The sequence below is a fragment of the Calypte anna genome, chromosome 27 (genome assembly GCF_003957555.1).
Source record: "Calypte anna isolate BGI_N300 chromosome 27, bCalAnn1_v1.p, whole genome shotgun sequence".
In the NCBI taxonomy this organism is placed as follows: domain Eukaryota; kingdom Metazoa; phylum Chordata; class Aves; order Apodiformes; family Trochilidae; genus Calypte; species Calypte anna.
The window spans coordinates 1,087,067-1,103,261 of NC_044272.1; the positions used below are offsets into that span (position 1 = coordinate 1,087,067).

Sequence of the window (16,195 nt, forward strand, 5' to 3'; positions counted from 1 at the left end):
GAGGGATGCAAGCAAGGTGGAAGGCAGCTTTTACTGAGTTCTCCTCCTCCTCTACTTGCAACCCCAGAGGTGGGAACGCTGAGCTCTGCTGGGGATGCCCGAACTCTCCCCACCGACCACATCACTCTCCTCCCAAGCACACAGGGGGTCCCACCAGCAAAACTCCAGAGTTTTTGACTCCTACCTCAGTGCTTTCAGAGATAGGTTGGTTATGGAGGTGCAGGAAGCCAAATCAAGGTGCCTGAGCTTAGAGCAGAACTTACTGAGGCTGGTACACGTGCTGGAAGAGAGCAGAGGAGACACAGTCGTGGAGCAGACTGAAATCACAGGGTTTTGGTGTGTCAAATATTGCATTTTCTACCACAGGCCTGGCCTGGCCTGGCAAAGGAGACAGAGGATATAAGCTGGGACATGGGGAGAAGGGGATGGGAGCAGAGATGGGAAGGTTACTCACGCATCTGTGATCTTGGTGCAGCCATTTAGGTTCAAAACTTCAATGTTTCTGCAGTTCTGTGCAAAAGTCCTTGATCAAAGAAAAGAGGAAACTCAGTGTTTTCTAGGCAATAAATTTCCAGGTGTTTTACAGCGTTTAACTGGGTAATTAGATACAATTTTACAAAACTGTCTCAGGCAAAATTAAGAAGTAAATCAAATATTTGACATGTTGCCCCCCATATCCTGCCTTGGGATTTCCCAGGGTAAAGGCAAAAGTCTGTAATCCAGCACCAGTTACCACTCAGCCTGTAACAGCAGCTGGTGTTATCTTAATGAGAACTGAGAGAAATGGCTCCTGTCTGAGGCTAAAAAATGAGAAATTAAAAAGGCTTCTGTGTTATTGCTCTCAATGCTTGAAGTTTGACACTCAGGTTAAATATCTCAGTTCCTAGAGTGTCCATAAATGAGTCCTCTGTGGTTGCAGACACTGATCCATTCTTTATCTCCTACTGAAGGGCAGAAGGAAGCTGTAGCACCACCTTAATGCATTGTCTCCCACTCCAAGGCAGCCCCTCAGGCTCAGCTTCCTCAAGAAGCCCCCACACCTTTTAGAAATATTCTCAACCACTCGGCCCTGTTGGAGACAGAAGGAATGGCATTAAAACCCAAAAGTCACCTGCTTGTCCAAAAAGCTGCATTACAGAAACTTAACAGTTTGTCATTCTAGGTAAAACAGTGCTAAGGATAATAAAAATGCCATTATAATCATCTAAGGCAGGGAGAAAGAGAATTATTCAGCTTCTGAAGATGGAGAGACAAGGAATAACTTTTTCTCCATTACAGACAGGAAAGCAGAGGTGCATCCCAGGCCACCTCTCACAAGACATTCAGTCTCCAGGGTCTCAGGTCACTGCTGTGTTCACCTCTCTTGGAGTGAAAGGAAAGCAGCCAAAACTCTGCTGCACAGCAGTTTTCCACAAGAACACACCTATCCACCTGACTTCTCTTCCCAGAAGATACACAAAACCCTTTCCTTCTATTACTACTTTAAGCTTTGGTAGAGATACCCAATTCTGGCCATTTTCAAAAGCTGAATGAATTGCCAAGACTTTAAAGACTCCCTGAAGCTAAGGAGAAGTGAAATTAATGATTTCTATCCCCAGAGATGGTAAAAAGGGTTACTCTGGGAGTATTAATCCATCCTAGGCTGTAATCACATTTTAAGAAGAAAAATGGGTTTGTATGTCACTTAATTATACCTCAATATCCCTCTGGAAATCAAACAGGTCAATTCGCTGCCAGTTGCTGCCATCCAGGGCCAGAACATTCCATGCCTTGATCAGGGGAAAAAAATGGAAATGTGTTGTTAATACATGAAACAACCAAACCTGGCAGTGGGGACAAGAGTGAGGGTTTGGGCCTTTTAGGAACAACAATGTGAAAGCAACAATCCCAGCTGAGAAAGAAAACTCTGCAGTTACCAGAACCACTGCCTCAGAATGTCCCCAAAAGTGGCACGGATGTGAAGGTGGCCAGGACAGGAGATGGAGCAGTCCTGGAATGTGGGAATCTTCAGTCCTGGTTGGAATCTAATCCCCTAAACCATTTCCAGCATCCTCTAAAGATGAAGGACCCCACGACATGGGTGAGTCCCAAAGGAGACCCTAAACCAGGCACCTGCACTGGCAAGAGAAGTGACACAATCTGAGGGTGTGGAGGACCTGGTGGCACTGGGATGGAAGGTTCTGGGGTGACATCCCCCAGGGGAGGGCCAGGCTGTCACCCTGCACACCCCCAGCAGCAGGAGGTGGGGTCAGGGCAGCTCCACAGCTTGGTGCTTGGGGTGCTGGGTCCTAAAAGTGGAGAAATTCAAAGCTCTGTAAGCTCTGAAAAGTCCAGGCTGTTGCAGATGAGTGACAGAGTGACAGTGTTCACCACCTCTGGCTTCACTCTTTAGTTTTAAATGATTTAAAAATTATTTTAAAAATTGATTTTTATTTTTTCTCTTTTTTTTTTTTTTTTTTTCTTTTTTAAACGACAGGAAAATCTCACGTGGTTGATGCTCCAGATGAGAACCAGGAACTGAATGTTACTAATCCTGCCCTTGATGAATCCAAAAGGCTGTCAGCACAGCACTCTACTCCACGTTTTAATTACATATTCAAATTAAACCACCAGATCTCATAATAACCATGCACGTGCAGGGACCCAGGGCTGGTTTTACACCACATCTCACCCAGGCACCAGGCTCCAACCCCATCACAACACCCTGGTTCTTGTGCAAGCCTTTTTATAACAGCCACCAGGACTGAAAGCATTAATTGATTTTCTGCATTTTAAGCCCTCATTTGGCTGTTTGTTTTGCTGCCTGATGAGAAAATTAATAGCTCCAGTGGAAAAGAAACACATCAGTGGAAAAGAAACACATCAGTGGGTGCAAGTTCTAGCACAGCATAATTGAATGTGTGATGGAGGGAACACCAGGAGCAGCATTTCTGTAGCTCTGGGTGGGTATAGGAGTCATTTCCAAGCCAGGCTGTGTCCCAGGGACTGATGTGTTCCCAGATGCCCTGGGGACTCTGCAAACAGAGGCAGGGACTGATCTGGGAGCACACCTTGACATTGGCAAAGCTCTCTGCCAGCCCAGTCTGGTCATGGTTCTGCTGGAGCAGTGAATTTCAGCTCTTTCAGTGGCATTCTGGTCATCCAGAGAAGATGGGAGGACAACTAAGACCCAGAGCACCACACAGGTTCTTTTTCAGTGCCATTTAAGATGTTTAAGGAGTCTTTTTTTTATTCTTATGTAGGCTGAGGAGTGAAACAAGATATGGCTCAAGTTTGCACCCAAAATTGGTGACTTTTCTACAGGTGTCATTCAGCATGGGCTCTGCCAGCCTGGTGACCACCACTGCAAACATTTTCCTCTCTGCCTTCCCTGGTGCTGCAGTGCTGCTTCCTCTGGATGCCTCATCAGACACTGGAAAGGCAAATCTGAACACAGCTCCTGGCTCCAGACAGCTGGACCTGCACTTGGAGGAACTTTCCCAAGCAAATAATCCAAGGTGGATTTCATTAGCTGAAGCCCACAAAACTAAGAGCTACTTAAGAAAAAAACCAAAAAAACCCAGTCCTAAACAATTCAGACACTCTATTATTGGTTTTTTTTGTCTCATGCTTCCTTCAACTACATCCGAGCAGGAAAGTTGAACTTCCCCTGACTGTGCAGCATCCTCATGAACCACAACTTCTGTATCTCCATCAAAACCCCCAAGATGCCATTTTAGACCCATCCAAGTTTGGGTATTTCCATCAGCACAGACCTCCTGTACCAACCCAGGCTGCCTGGAGAGTTCTTGGGCAAAAAGCCAGACACCTCCCCCTGGTAACCTGGGCTGGGGACAGCAGCACAGCAGGATTCCAGCTTTGAGTCCCCATCCCTGCTGCCAGCAGAAGCTTCTGGTGTTGTGGCATTAGCACAGGGCAGTAAATAACAATGGTTGGGTTGTACAAAGCTCCCTGGTACAAATCCTCCTGGCTTGACATGTTAGAAGAGGCTGGAGGAAGGAAGGTTCTTACCCTGGAAACTTGAGCACACCGACAGAGAGTGACCACATCCAGGAAAGAGAAAATTCTGGAAAAGAAGGAAAAGACACCTCGTGAGTTATTTACATTTATAACAAAGAGAACATGGAAAACAAAGGAAGGGGAAAAAAAAAAAAAAAAAAAAGGACTGGAGACAGCAAAACTTCTTTGTGATTCAGATGAAAGCTGGACTGTGAAAAGAAGTGCAGACCCAGCAGTTACCAAACGACAGCAAAACACAGATCCTGAACCACTGTGGAATATTGATCTCACACCTTCCCCTGTTTACTGACAGGGAACAGGACAATTATTGATCAAAACAGGCACTGATAGGGACTGTCAGTCAAATCCTCAGCTGCCAGGGCATGGCAGGAGCAAAGCCCAGGCTGGGATCAGCCTCTGCACAACCCCAACCCCTTCAGCAAGAAGGAGCTGGAATTGTAGGAAGTTGTGGGACCAGATCCATGCCACAGCCTGGGATGGGAGTGCAGGGATGATTTTTTTTCTTTTTCTTTTCCACAAAGTGCTGCTAACACAGAGCCAGGAGGAGCATTTTAACTCTGCACCACCACCAAACAACTTGCCCAGCCAGCTGAGCTGTTTGGTTGTGTCAGGGCAGTGTCCAGGGGATGTTTTAGGATGAGGTGATGGGGTCACTCTGTGGTAGGGAATTCCTCTGCCAGGGCACACCCAAGGGCTCAGGCCAACACCCTGGTGTTGCTGTTTTATTTGTTGGGATAAAGGATGTTGATAGTGATACCTGCAAGGCTGCACTGGGCTCAGACATCCCTTGTGACAGTCACACACTCAGGGATTCTGCACTGCCCAAAGACACCCAGATTCGGGGAGTTTGCTTCCAGATCCTTCTCTGTGCCTTATGCATCACATCACGAGACAGAATTTCCAGTGACACGCTGAGATGCACCCAGGGAAGAGGTTTGGAAGTGAAGTTCATCTGCAGAGACTGTGACAGTGCCTGGGAAACCCCCCCTGGGCTGCAGCAGCAGTTCTGACAGGCACCGTCCCCTTGCATTAAATGTCATTTCTTCAGGCATGTATGGGAGCACTGAGGATTTCTTTAGCACAATGCCAACATCCAACAATACAAGGAAAGCCTGGGGAAGTGAGAGAAGCTAGGGAAAATTCTTACTTTCACCCTAGATTCCCATCACAGCAGCAAAAAATATCAAACTCCCTGGGAACGGTGGCTGGGTCAGTAACTACACAGGGCTGCTGGAGTTCCATGAAAATTGCTTTCTCCGTGGAAATCCCAGGCTATTAATAACCATCTCATCCATCTATCAGGGCTAGTAGGTCTTGGTTGAATTCTTTCCTGCTTCCTGCTCCTCCCTTCCCACTGAACCCACAGAACACAAGGGATATCAACCCAATCCCGGGGTCACCTCCCAGCTCTGCCAGGAGCCCCTTTGTTGTCTGACTGAGAGACTTTGGCTCTGAAAAAGCTCAAGAGCATTTTCCAGTGTTTTCTGAGCTGCTCTCACATTGGTTCAAGACTATCAGCCAATGACTCAGCAGAATCAGATGGCAAAGATGACTCTTTCCAGCAGCTCTCTTGTGCATTTTGGTCATTTCAGAACCGGCTCCAACTCCAGCGCTTCCCATGAACTGGAGGGAACAAGAGGGGCACAGCTAAAATCCTGCAGGAACAACCACCCCAGCTGAGTTTTCCAAGGCAGCCCTGAGGAAAAGCTTTTTCCTCTCCAAGGAGCTGTTAAGGAACAATTTAAAATAAAATAAAAGAAGCAACAGAACCCCACAGAGAAGCTGCCCAGGTAGTGAGCAGCATGGGTGACAAATCCTGGGTCTCCTTCAGCAAACTGCACATCCACTAAATAAAATAATAAAGTAAAGCTCTTCTGTATGTTCACCTGAAATAATATGTGCTCTGGCTGTTACGTTATGGCTCAATTAAAACTGGACTTGACAAGAAGGAATAAACCCACTGGGCTGACAGGAAATTCAGTCGGCTCCAGCCCCTCTCTCAATAATGGAGGGACAATTCCTGTTGGAGTTGTTCCAAAGCACCAAATCCTTCAAAAATAACTGCTGCTCTTGTCAGATTCAGTTTATGTGGTGAAAGAAAGCAGCACTGGCTTTCCTAATTCTGCCTGAACAGATCCAGCAGGGCCATTGCAAGGATGCTCAGCTTCACACCCAGCACACAGAATTTCTCTTCTCCTGACTGCTGTACTCTTACTTTTGCCTTTTTACTCTTCAGAAGAGCTGGCAGGAAGAAAATAATCCACCAGTAACTTCATCATCAAAGAGTGATCATGGGTGAAGGCAGCCTAAGTATTCCAAACAGGAATTAAACCAAGTCTGGTATTGCAGCAGATTAAATCACTTCCCTAACAAGTAAACTCACCACTTTTAGGGCTCTGCCTGACTGCTCCAGCACCAACTGAGCTGAAACATGCTGGAGCTGGAGCATTTTTCAGGTTTCAATCTCTTAATCCACTCAGGGTTTTCTAGCACTCCTCACTTTCCCACTGCCTCTCTAATTAGATTAGGGTCAAGACTTTCATGAAATCCCTGGATGCTGCAGGTCTGGAGGTGACCAAGCTCAGACCTCCAGCCTTCTAAAATTATCACCATCAATGTCTGTCTGTGACCCCCCAGTCAGGGTACATTCTGCTCAGGGCTTTGCAGGGCAGAACCCACAGCTTTGCTGCCACCTCTCCAGTACCCACATCCCCCCCTCCAAATGCTCCCTTGTCCCCAGAGAGGGATAAATAAATCCCCATGGGCTTGGAGGTCAGATGGCAAAGCCCATGGCAGTGCCTGGGTGTGCTGGGAAGGGGCTGGCATTGAGCAGGAGGTGGCACTGAGCAAAAGCTGCTTACCCCAGGAGAGAACTGCCAAGTGCTTGACCTGCCCATGAACCAGTAAGGCAAAGATGAGCTCCAGCAGCTCCCCAGCAGCCCCACCTCAAGCCAAGAGTCCAAACTTCATCAGGACCCCAGCAGAGACCCCCAGGAAAGTCAGGCTGGGGTTGGGGGTTTGGCTTCCAGACAAGGCAGGAGGTGCTGGCAGCCCCCAGGGATGGAATGGACCTTTCAGCAGGGCATGGTGAGCACCAGCATGGGGAGACTGGGATGGACTGGGATGTGGTGGCCCTTTTGGGGACACAGCTGATGGGGACCACAAACTCACCCTTCAGAGTCACCAAGATGCTGCCCACAGAGGAGCTGGCAGCAGGCAATGAATGAGGGTGGTGAAGGTAATGCCATTTTTTGCTGGTTTGGCTCGTTTTTGGGGGTGTAAAGGTTCCCTCAGAGATAAAGGTGTGAGCTCCTGGGCTGTCTGCTGGCAGGGGACAAAGCTGAGGCGGGGTTGGTGGCATCAGGACAAGGAGTTGTGACCCATCAGTTGGTTTCTCCACCCAGGTGCTCCAGGACACCTTTGTTGAAGTTCTGCTCTCAGGGAAATGCAGGACAAACATCACTGCCATGGGGTAGGGGACCCCAGGATGTGCCATGGACACATGTAAAGGGGTGACTTTTGGGGACAGCTCTTCAAAGCACTCTCCACCTCCCCCCCCAACCTCCCAGGCAAAAAGTGTCACTGGATTTGCACATTTCTGTCTCTTGGGGTGTGACAAAGGCTGCTGTTCACCCCTTTGATACCCTCCTACTCTTTCTTTTGCTCAAGTACAGCTTTCCACTTTGCAACCACACACATGAGACATCAATGCCATCTGCAGAATGAACAAACCAGAGAACAAGACATTACACAGCAGCACTGTTACACACATAACTCTTTGTCTTGTAGACACTGACACTCATTTACAGGAGATTCCTGCAGATAAATGCATCCAAGTTTCCCTTTCAAAGGCTGCACTGTCAATCCACACTAATTAATTTTCACAGTATGCTAACAGTGAATTCCAACTCTCAAAACCATCACTTATGAACTTTAACATTTATAAACTTCATCTCAATTTTGTCAGGGTTCCACAGGGTCCTGAGCACTCGCTGTGCTCTGCAGGTCAGGATGATGAGTGACACCAAGGCTCAAATGAGAAAACACTTGGGATAAAATGATAAAACAGTGTGTGTGCTGCTGAGGACTTGGCTTGCACTGCTGAAATTCCCTGCTTGGTGCAGGATCTTCCCTCCTACTCACCACAAATCCTTTTCCAGTTGCCCAGTAACCTTCCTCAGCACCAGCCACCTCCTCTGGCCCAAGATGTCCCACTCAGGATCATTCCACTGTGACTGATCTCAGGAGCCCAGTGCCCACACACCTCTCCTAATCCTCATGCAAAAATCCCAATTAAATTCCACTCCCCCCTAAACTTCTCCTCCCTACCACAGTCCCTGCTTCCCTCGTGCCACACAAACTCCTTGCTTCACATCCTGCTCCTCACCACCTGCACAAGGACAAATCCTGATTTTGTTGCATCTGCAGTTCCAGAGCCTCCTCACTTCCATCAGAAAACATGAATCCTCTCCTCAGAAAATCCAGACAGACATTTCTCTTACTCTTCCAATTCCACCTTGCTGCAACACATCCATGCCATGACCTCAGGAGAGGTGCTGGGTGCTGGCACCATGCAGAGTCACCAGGGCTGGGACATCCCTCTTGTGACTCCATCCTCCTCCTCCTCCTTCCCTGCTCCAGGATGCTGATTTTTACCCAGTGATTTCTGGACAGCCCCTTGCCTGCATCCCAGCCTCAAACCCCAAAGACACCTCCAAAAGGAGGGCTTTAGAGCCACACATCTTGCTTCTGGATCAATAATAGTGGAATAAAAGAGACTGAATCAGACTGGAGATGCCATCAGAGGGAACAGAGGAGGCAGCATCAGTCAAAAGAAGGAGTCAGATTTTTTTTTCTGTTCATTTTATTTCACAAGTGAACCAGAAGCAGTTCCCTGTGCCAGAGCTCCTCTCCTCAGCCTCTTTATTGCCATGAAATGTTGACAGCACTACACAGCTCCTCACAGTGCAGGAATTTTGTTCATGTGAAGAACTGAAGCTGCCACCTGCAATTTCCCATTTCCAGCCCAGTGTCCCAACTGGAAGTGCTGAGGAACTTTAGGACCTGGAGCTTGAGGGCTGAGGCAAACCCCCCCCCTCATCCCCTACTCCTGTGCTGGGAAAGTCAAACCCAAAGTGTCCATGGGTGGAAGAGCAGCCCAAGGAGAGGGCAGAGCTCTCTGAGCTGTTTGCTCTTCACCACCAGGACCATCCTGCTGGGTGCTGAGCATCTTTTAGGGATGAGGAACAGGAAAAAATCTGCTCCAGAGAGGGACAAAATTCTGTTGTGTGGAACCCTTCAGCCAGGGTGCCCCCCATCAGCCTGTACTTACAATTTCTATTCAGCCCTCTCTTGTTTATCCCTTAGCTCTTCCACAGCAAATTAATTGAACATCTCCAAAACCAAACCCTAATGATATTTAGCATCAACTGCTGCTGATGCAGACTTTTGATTTGTTTCTGTTTGTCTACTGCTTCCTGAGTGACCCAATCCCAGCTCATGACTTAGGAGCATATCAGCAAAATCAGCTCCTGGCTGGAAATAAAACCACAACAGAGTCTCCAAGTTTACACATGGGGGAAAACCTTACCGAAGCAGCAGCTCTTTGGGAAGTTTCTTGTTGATTGCAGCTTCATCATTGTTTGAGAACATCTGTAAAAAAAAAAACAAACCAAAAAAACCCAATTTAAACATTTCAGCCATATATTTTCATGATGGAAACAAAAGCTCCAGGGAAGCAGCTGCTGCTTAACAAGGAGATTTCAAGAGAGACACCTGGCTCAATAAATTCTGAAAAGATAAAAATGTTGGGCTCAAGCTTTCAAACTCCTGGACTGGACCTTGGCTGGATAGACTGGTACAGAAAATAGAGACTAAAAAATCAATGGAAGAATGCTTGTGGATAATGAGGGGCTGGCACTGCCTATAGGAAGCTGCAGCATTTATAAACCCAAAATGAACCAACTAAAACAACACCACTAAGAGTGAGAGAAGCTTCTCTTTACAGAGGACTCCAAAGAAAACCAGCAAAAGCCTCATGTGCTTCTTGGGAAACATCTCCACATCTTTAAAAGCTTTCCTCTTGTCTTCCCAAGGGGAGAAAACCACCAAACCACCTCCACACACTGGTGCCTGGGGGAGGAATGATGGGAGGGCTCTGGGAACTGAGACTGCTGAGCCCCCCCCTCTGCCTCTTCATTCAGAAAGATGGGTTTGACATTTCCAAAAGCAAAGCAGGGAACAAGGAGAAGGAGCTTTAATTGAATTAATCAAGTTTCTCTTTAATCTCCTGGAACAAGGGATGAGAGCTGATGTTCCTGAGCTACACACCTGGGAAAAACTCCTCCTGAAACTGGAGGCTGAAGAAACCTTTTCTCATCAGGCTGAAGCAATTTAGTTGGATGCATGCAAAGCAAATAAAGCCTCAGCTGGGTCACTTCAGTGCCAGAGGATCAGATTAAGAGTTAAAAAAGGAAAGTAAGATCTTAGTGGCTTACAAAGCTGTGCTGCTAGGCCTCCCTCACAGCAAATACTCCGTGCCTAAGCATCAACCCAAGCTCAGCACCTAGCACAGAGACCACCAGAGCTTAACACAAAGCACCCAGTGGCTTTTCCATGGGTTCCAGTCTGTGACAGGAGTCTGACAACAGAATTATGGCAGCACCAACACCCCAGCACACAAAAAATGATGGTTTTTTGAGTCAAACTTCAAAGCTGTGTTTCTAAATCACAGTTGGCCTTCTGATTATCTCAACAAAGTGAAGTGGGACACAAACTCTTTCCCAAAATGCCACACAGAAGCAGAGTGTTGCTTCCCACCCCCCCCCCCCAAGACACTTTTATCACTTCCCACCAGGAGATATCACAAATTAGCAAGTCCTAACCAGTCCTCTAGACAGGCAACTACTCAGCCTGTTTTGCAGGTAATTAAAATGGAAGTTTTGCCATCTCTCCAGCTAACACAAATTCTGGGAAGTCTGTCCCCTCAGAGGTGAGGGCAGAAGAGCATCTCCTCCAGTGACTCTCTGCCTCTTGGCAGGTAAGTGCTGAGTGTCCCAGGGAGCCAGGGCAGGCTGTGAAAGGAGCTGACACCTCCTGGGACTGGATCACCTCATTATCTGGCTTTGCTGATCCACTGGGAAATTAAGAAAATTCTGGAGAAAGCTCTGAAGAAGGAGAAAGGCAGAGGAATTATTCATGGGAAAACACGGCTGTGAGATTTCTTTCCCCAGCTAGGAGAACAATAGACAACAGGCAGATTATCCTCTTTCCTATTATTGTCCAGAGCAGATCTGAAGCAGAAACCTCCACCCCCCTCAGAAAAAGGGTGAGAGAAATTAAAGGTGCAAATCAGAGAGCAGCAGGAGACTTCCGAAAAGGAACCAGACCAGAAGACAACAGGCAAGGGGCAGGAAGGATTAAAATAGAGATTCCAGAAGCAGCCAGCCAGCTTTTTCTGTCTCATCTGTATTGGCAAGAAGGCTTTGTCTGAATTCAAATTTCCCTGTGAGGACACAGGCAGCAGCCCCAGCTCTGTGCAAAACACAGGGAACTCCTCCACTTCTGCCCATCACATTGCTCTGTGGAGAAAGCTGATCTTGATTTTAATGCAAATCAAAGCCTTAAATTGTTTTCTTTCTGCTTTTTTGGTTTTTTTTTTTCAGCAGAAGCTGCCCTTTGAGCAGGACTACACTAAGGAGAAGTTTGGGTTTTATCTTACTAAAATAAGTCCATGGACAGAGCTGAGGGAGTGGAAGCAGGATGAGAACCTCAGCTCTGGAACTCCCCTCTGCTGCAGGCTGGGATGTGCCAGGGTCCATCACCAGATCCCTTCTCTCCAAGCCTTCCTCCAATTCCTGCTCAGATAAGAGGCTGGGTGAAAACAAGGCTGGAGTTGGGATCTATTGCAAAGCCAAGGCAGCAAGTAGAACAAGTTAAATATGGACATTCTGAGTTGTTAGCAAGTCCATACAAGCATCAGCCACACACATCCTGCCAAAACACCAGAGCTGGAAAAAGTTTAAAACAGATTGCTGCATTTCCCAGTGGTTTTACCAGAAATCTCTCACTGGTTTTCAAAGCAACATCTCCAGGTTGGAAGCCCTGAGCAGCTGGAGCTACACAGGGCACCCAGAGGATTTGACCATTGCTCAGTGAAGGTGATTTAATTTTCCTGTAATAAAAGTATTGCCCAGCTCTGCTCCCAAAGCCAGAAAAGCTGCTGTGCTTCTCTGTCACCCAGCAGCATTCAAACCAAGCAAATTCCTGAAAACAAACGGACAAAGACAATTAAAAGATCCTGTTCTTGCTGCCCGACACTGAAGCCACTCAGCACCATTGCTGTTTGGTAACTCTTCCCCTGCCTTTCAGAATATTCCAAGTTTTTCAGTTCCTTGGGTTGCAGCAGTGGGCAGGGGCTGATGAGCAGATGGATCTGCAGCAGCACTGCTGGGGACAGAGCTGCTATTGAGGACTGGGCTGTGTCAGCCACTCATTACAGGACCCAGCCACCCAAACTGGGTCATCTGCATGACATCAACACAGGGCTGAGATGACAGTGGGTGACAGTGTGTAATTACCAGTGTCCCAGCACCAGAAACACCTACAGACATCCTGTCCTCATCACCCATGCAAAGAGGGACACGAACAACAGTTGATGCAAGCTCTCCAAGTGAAGCAACCTTCAGGAGGTAGGAATTACTGGAGTTAAAACACAAAGCAGAGCCTTTATTGTCATTATTGCAGCCACTCATTTAACCTTGGAGCAAGTCTTGCATTGTCAGGCTTCAGAAGCCACCCAGGCATGGGGACTTGGCCTGGCTCTCCCCATCAGAGCTGGTGCCACCCTCTCTGCCCTGCTCGGAGTGCAGCGATGTGGCTGATACTCAGCACAGAAATGAGGTGTCCTGGACTGATTCAACTGCTCTGCTCCTGGAGACTGCACAACTCCTCCCTGTTCCATGACACAAACATTTGTCACTGGCAAAGCCAAGTGGAGGTGGGACAAACCCTGGCTAACATCTTCTGTAGGTGAGAAGTTTCCATCCCTGCATCCATCGGGAGCTCTCGGCACCGACCCAGGGATTCCACAGCAGCTTCTCCACTCAGAAGAGTTTTTTGGGTTTTCAACAGTTTCTAAAAACTCTAAAGCTTTGCTTCCAGAACCTCCTGGTTCCAGAGAAAGTCTCCAAACGTACACTAGCACAAAACTGTCTTGTCTGGCTCACACAGAGCTGGAAAAACCCCTCAGGACCTGCCACGGGCTCTTGGCTGCGGCGCTGGGCTGGGCAGAGGGAACTTTCCTGTAAATGTCACATCTGGCAATGGTTTGGATTTTGTTGTTGGGGAAGGGCTGGAGGGGTGTTCCTATGGGGACCAAAAGTTTTGTTTTTCACTTTTTTTTTTGCCTTTGAAAAGAAGTTTCTAAATGAGTTGTTTCAACATTTCCAGTGTGTTTACTGGAAATAAGTAGGAATATTAACATACAGAATGTAAACCACAGTGACTTTATGTTACCCTAAATGCTCAAAACTACTCTCTGTAAGCAATTCTTAAGTTACTGGCTGCATTTTTTTTAAGAACATAACAGTTTTTAGTCATCTGATACACCAAAAAGATTTTCCACTACAGCAGCAACAGGGACTTTTCTCAGTACTTTGCAGCTCAAAGACATCCCAGCCTCTCTCACCTCTATGCCAGTGGACACTGGAAAACACCACCAATTTTCCCAGCATTAACTGGGAGAATTTTGCCTGCTGAAGAGGTGAGGAAGAAGCCAGAGCCAATGTGCAGCATCACCCAGGTGGTCTCTGATTAAAGCACAGCTCTGACAGGCAAACACTCACCTGCTCCCAGCACCTCCGATGCTGGAACTTCCCAACCACCCAGTGCTACCTCCCAGCACCACCAAAATCCTCCTCTGTCAACAAACACCAGGGAATTTACTGGCATAAAGTTGAGGCTGATCCCAAGGAGTCGTTCAGTTTCAGTCTGATCTCTTGCAGAGCAGTTTTGACACAAAACTCTTGTGTGCTGCTGCGGAAAGGACACAACTGTGCCCAGAGGGAGTCTTTAGGGTATGTATGGTCCTGAGAAGTACTGAAAAAGTGGTTTGGTTGGAGAAGAAACACACTACAACCAACATGAAGAGGATATCAAGTGTTTGTCCCTGTTTGTATGTGATGGAAGGAGGCAGCAGTGGCTGCAGCTGCTGCTCACATCAGCGAGGGTGGGAGCTGCCAAACCCAGCTGCTGCGCAACAGAGACCACATCTGGCACCAGCACAGGGAGGGGGATGGTTGGCCTTCTAAATATATAAAAATCACACCAGGCTTTAACTTTAGAAGCACCAGTGCCAAAGCCAACAGCCCAGCACACGGTGTTAGCCCAGACGTGGACTTTGAGCTCAAACTTTTCTCTTCTAAAGGGGAAAACTCAAAGCCCGCTGGAGAAAAAGGGATGAAGCTCATCTGGGGCTTGATGGAATCAGTGGCTACAAGGCTAGCAAAGGCACTGCAATGAGTTGTTACACCAAGACCCACAGTTCAGTGAAAAACAAGCACAAGGTCTGGCACACCCAGCCCCTTGAGGAAGACCAAAAATCCAAAACAATTCAAGAAGCACAAAGCAAACCCAGTGAACGCTGCCACGGCCAAGGGCAGGAGCAGGGGGATGCAGAGAGGGGGAAAGAAAGGAAGAAGATGGAGATCCATGGATAACCATGGCAACCCAACCAACCAGAGGGACATCCACAGAGGTGGGCAGCAGGACATGCAAATTTAGGGCAACCACGCCCAATAAAGTGCTTCCTTTCTCTGCATTACACAAACTTCATGCAGATTTTAGAAACACCCCCTCTTAAAAACCTATGAAATATCAGTAAATATTATAGCTTTAAAATTCCTTGACTGGTTTACTTGTGTAACAGACTCTTCTGTGTAACACAAACTCCTCCCAGCAGCCTTGTAAACCCAAAAGAAAAAGGTAACCAGGTGCTGAGGATGAAATGTTAGCTGGTGCTGAGACCTGGAGCTCACTATCCTCAGTCCACAAGCAAATGCTGGCCAGACCCTCCATAACCACAGGAAATTAAGCAATTAAAGCCAAGACAGAAACCAGACTGTAATTATTAGAGAGTAAATAATGCATTCTGGAAGCTGCTTTTAAGCTGGGAAAGGTGGGGAATTGAGAGCTGCCACCATAAATTAAGGACTACAGATGGAGCTGGCATATTGGCAGTTCACATCCCCACCCAATCAATATCATCAAGATGTTCTGGAGATGAACCTTCAGAGCTAGCAAAGAATCCTTTGCTGTTCTGAGGTGAAGAAACTGAAACATCTGTGCAGATTCCTTCAAAGAGCTGAAATCCTGACGAGTCGAGGATGCTCTGAGGTTGATCTTCAGCTTTTTTTTTTGGCTCAGACTCCAACATCTTGAGTTACTGGTAGTATTTATATCAATTTTATCTGCTCTGGTCCAGTTGGAGGAGATGAAGAAGCACAGTGCAGTCACTGAAACAAAGACAAGACCCAAGGCCAAACCTAGCCCAGAGCACACAGCTCCAGTGGAGCAAAAAAAAAGCTGAGTGTAAAACAGCATGGAAAAAAAAAATAATAAAAAGGGGGAATTAATTCTGTATTTCCTTTGGAAAAGCTGAGTGAAGCTTTGAAGTGACTTCTTACAAACACTGCCAGTCTATAGGAACACCTCTAGTTCTGCTCTTTCTGGGGAAAAAGAATTCTGTGCCTGTAACAGGGCTCAAAGAAGGGAAAGGTGAAGGAGCTCTGTAGTGTTCCCTCCCTGTAATGGGGTGAGGGCAGCAGGAGCTGGCAGAGGCTGAGCTGCCTTACAGGAGGCAAAGAAACCCCCCCCATGCTGCAGAGCTAAGGCACAGGGAATGGCAGGGACATCCCCAGCTCTTTGGAGGACACGACACAGAGCATGGAGTTGTTTACATCCTCGAGCACTCCAGACTGGGTGAGTTTTCCTCCCAGCCTTTAGCTACCCAAGGATTTGGGGTTTTTTTGGTTGTGTTTTGGTTTTTGAAAAGAAAAAAACAACCACAACAACCCCAAGCATCCAGTTTGATCTGTGTTAAGGGAAATGGGTGGCTGCTGAGCAGAGCTGGGACAAGCTCCATCCTTAGCAGCTGGGATGCAGGGAGCACCTGAGC

The 16,195-nt window shown here is 47.4% G+C and overlaps 1 protein-coding gene across 3 annotated transcripts in view; it reads right to left on the reverse strand.

Annotated features, from left to right (window-relative positions):
- Positions 1 to 16,195, reverse strand: part of FBXL20 (F-box and leucine rich repeat protein 20) — a 34,626-nt gene that overhangs the window by 11,105 nt on the left and 7,326 nt on the right. For 2 of the 3 annotated variants that reach the window (XM_030466097.1, XM_030466096.1), the window contains exons 2-7: positions 9,611 to 9,672; positions 4,012 to 4,066; positions 1,695 to 1,769; positions 975 to 1,069; positions 455 to 523; positions 185 to 280 (exon numbers count right to left, since the gene is read on the reverse strand). In XM_030466097.1, coding sequence (XP_030321957.1) covers positions 185 to 280; positions 455 to 523; positions 975 to 1,069; positions 1,695 to 1,769; positions 4,012 to 4,066; positions 9,611 to 9,672 — 452 coding nt within the window. The remainder of the gene's footprint in view (positions 1 to 184; positions 281 to 454; positions 524 to 974; positions 1,070 to 1,694; positions 1,770 to 4,011; positions 4,067 to 9,610; positions 9,673 to 16,195) is intronic. The other variant, XM_030466098.1, reaches the window with a different exon arrangement.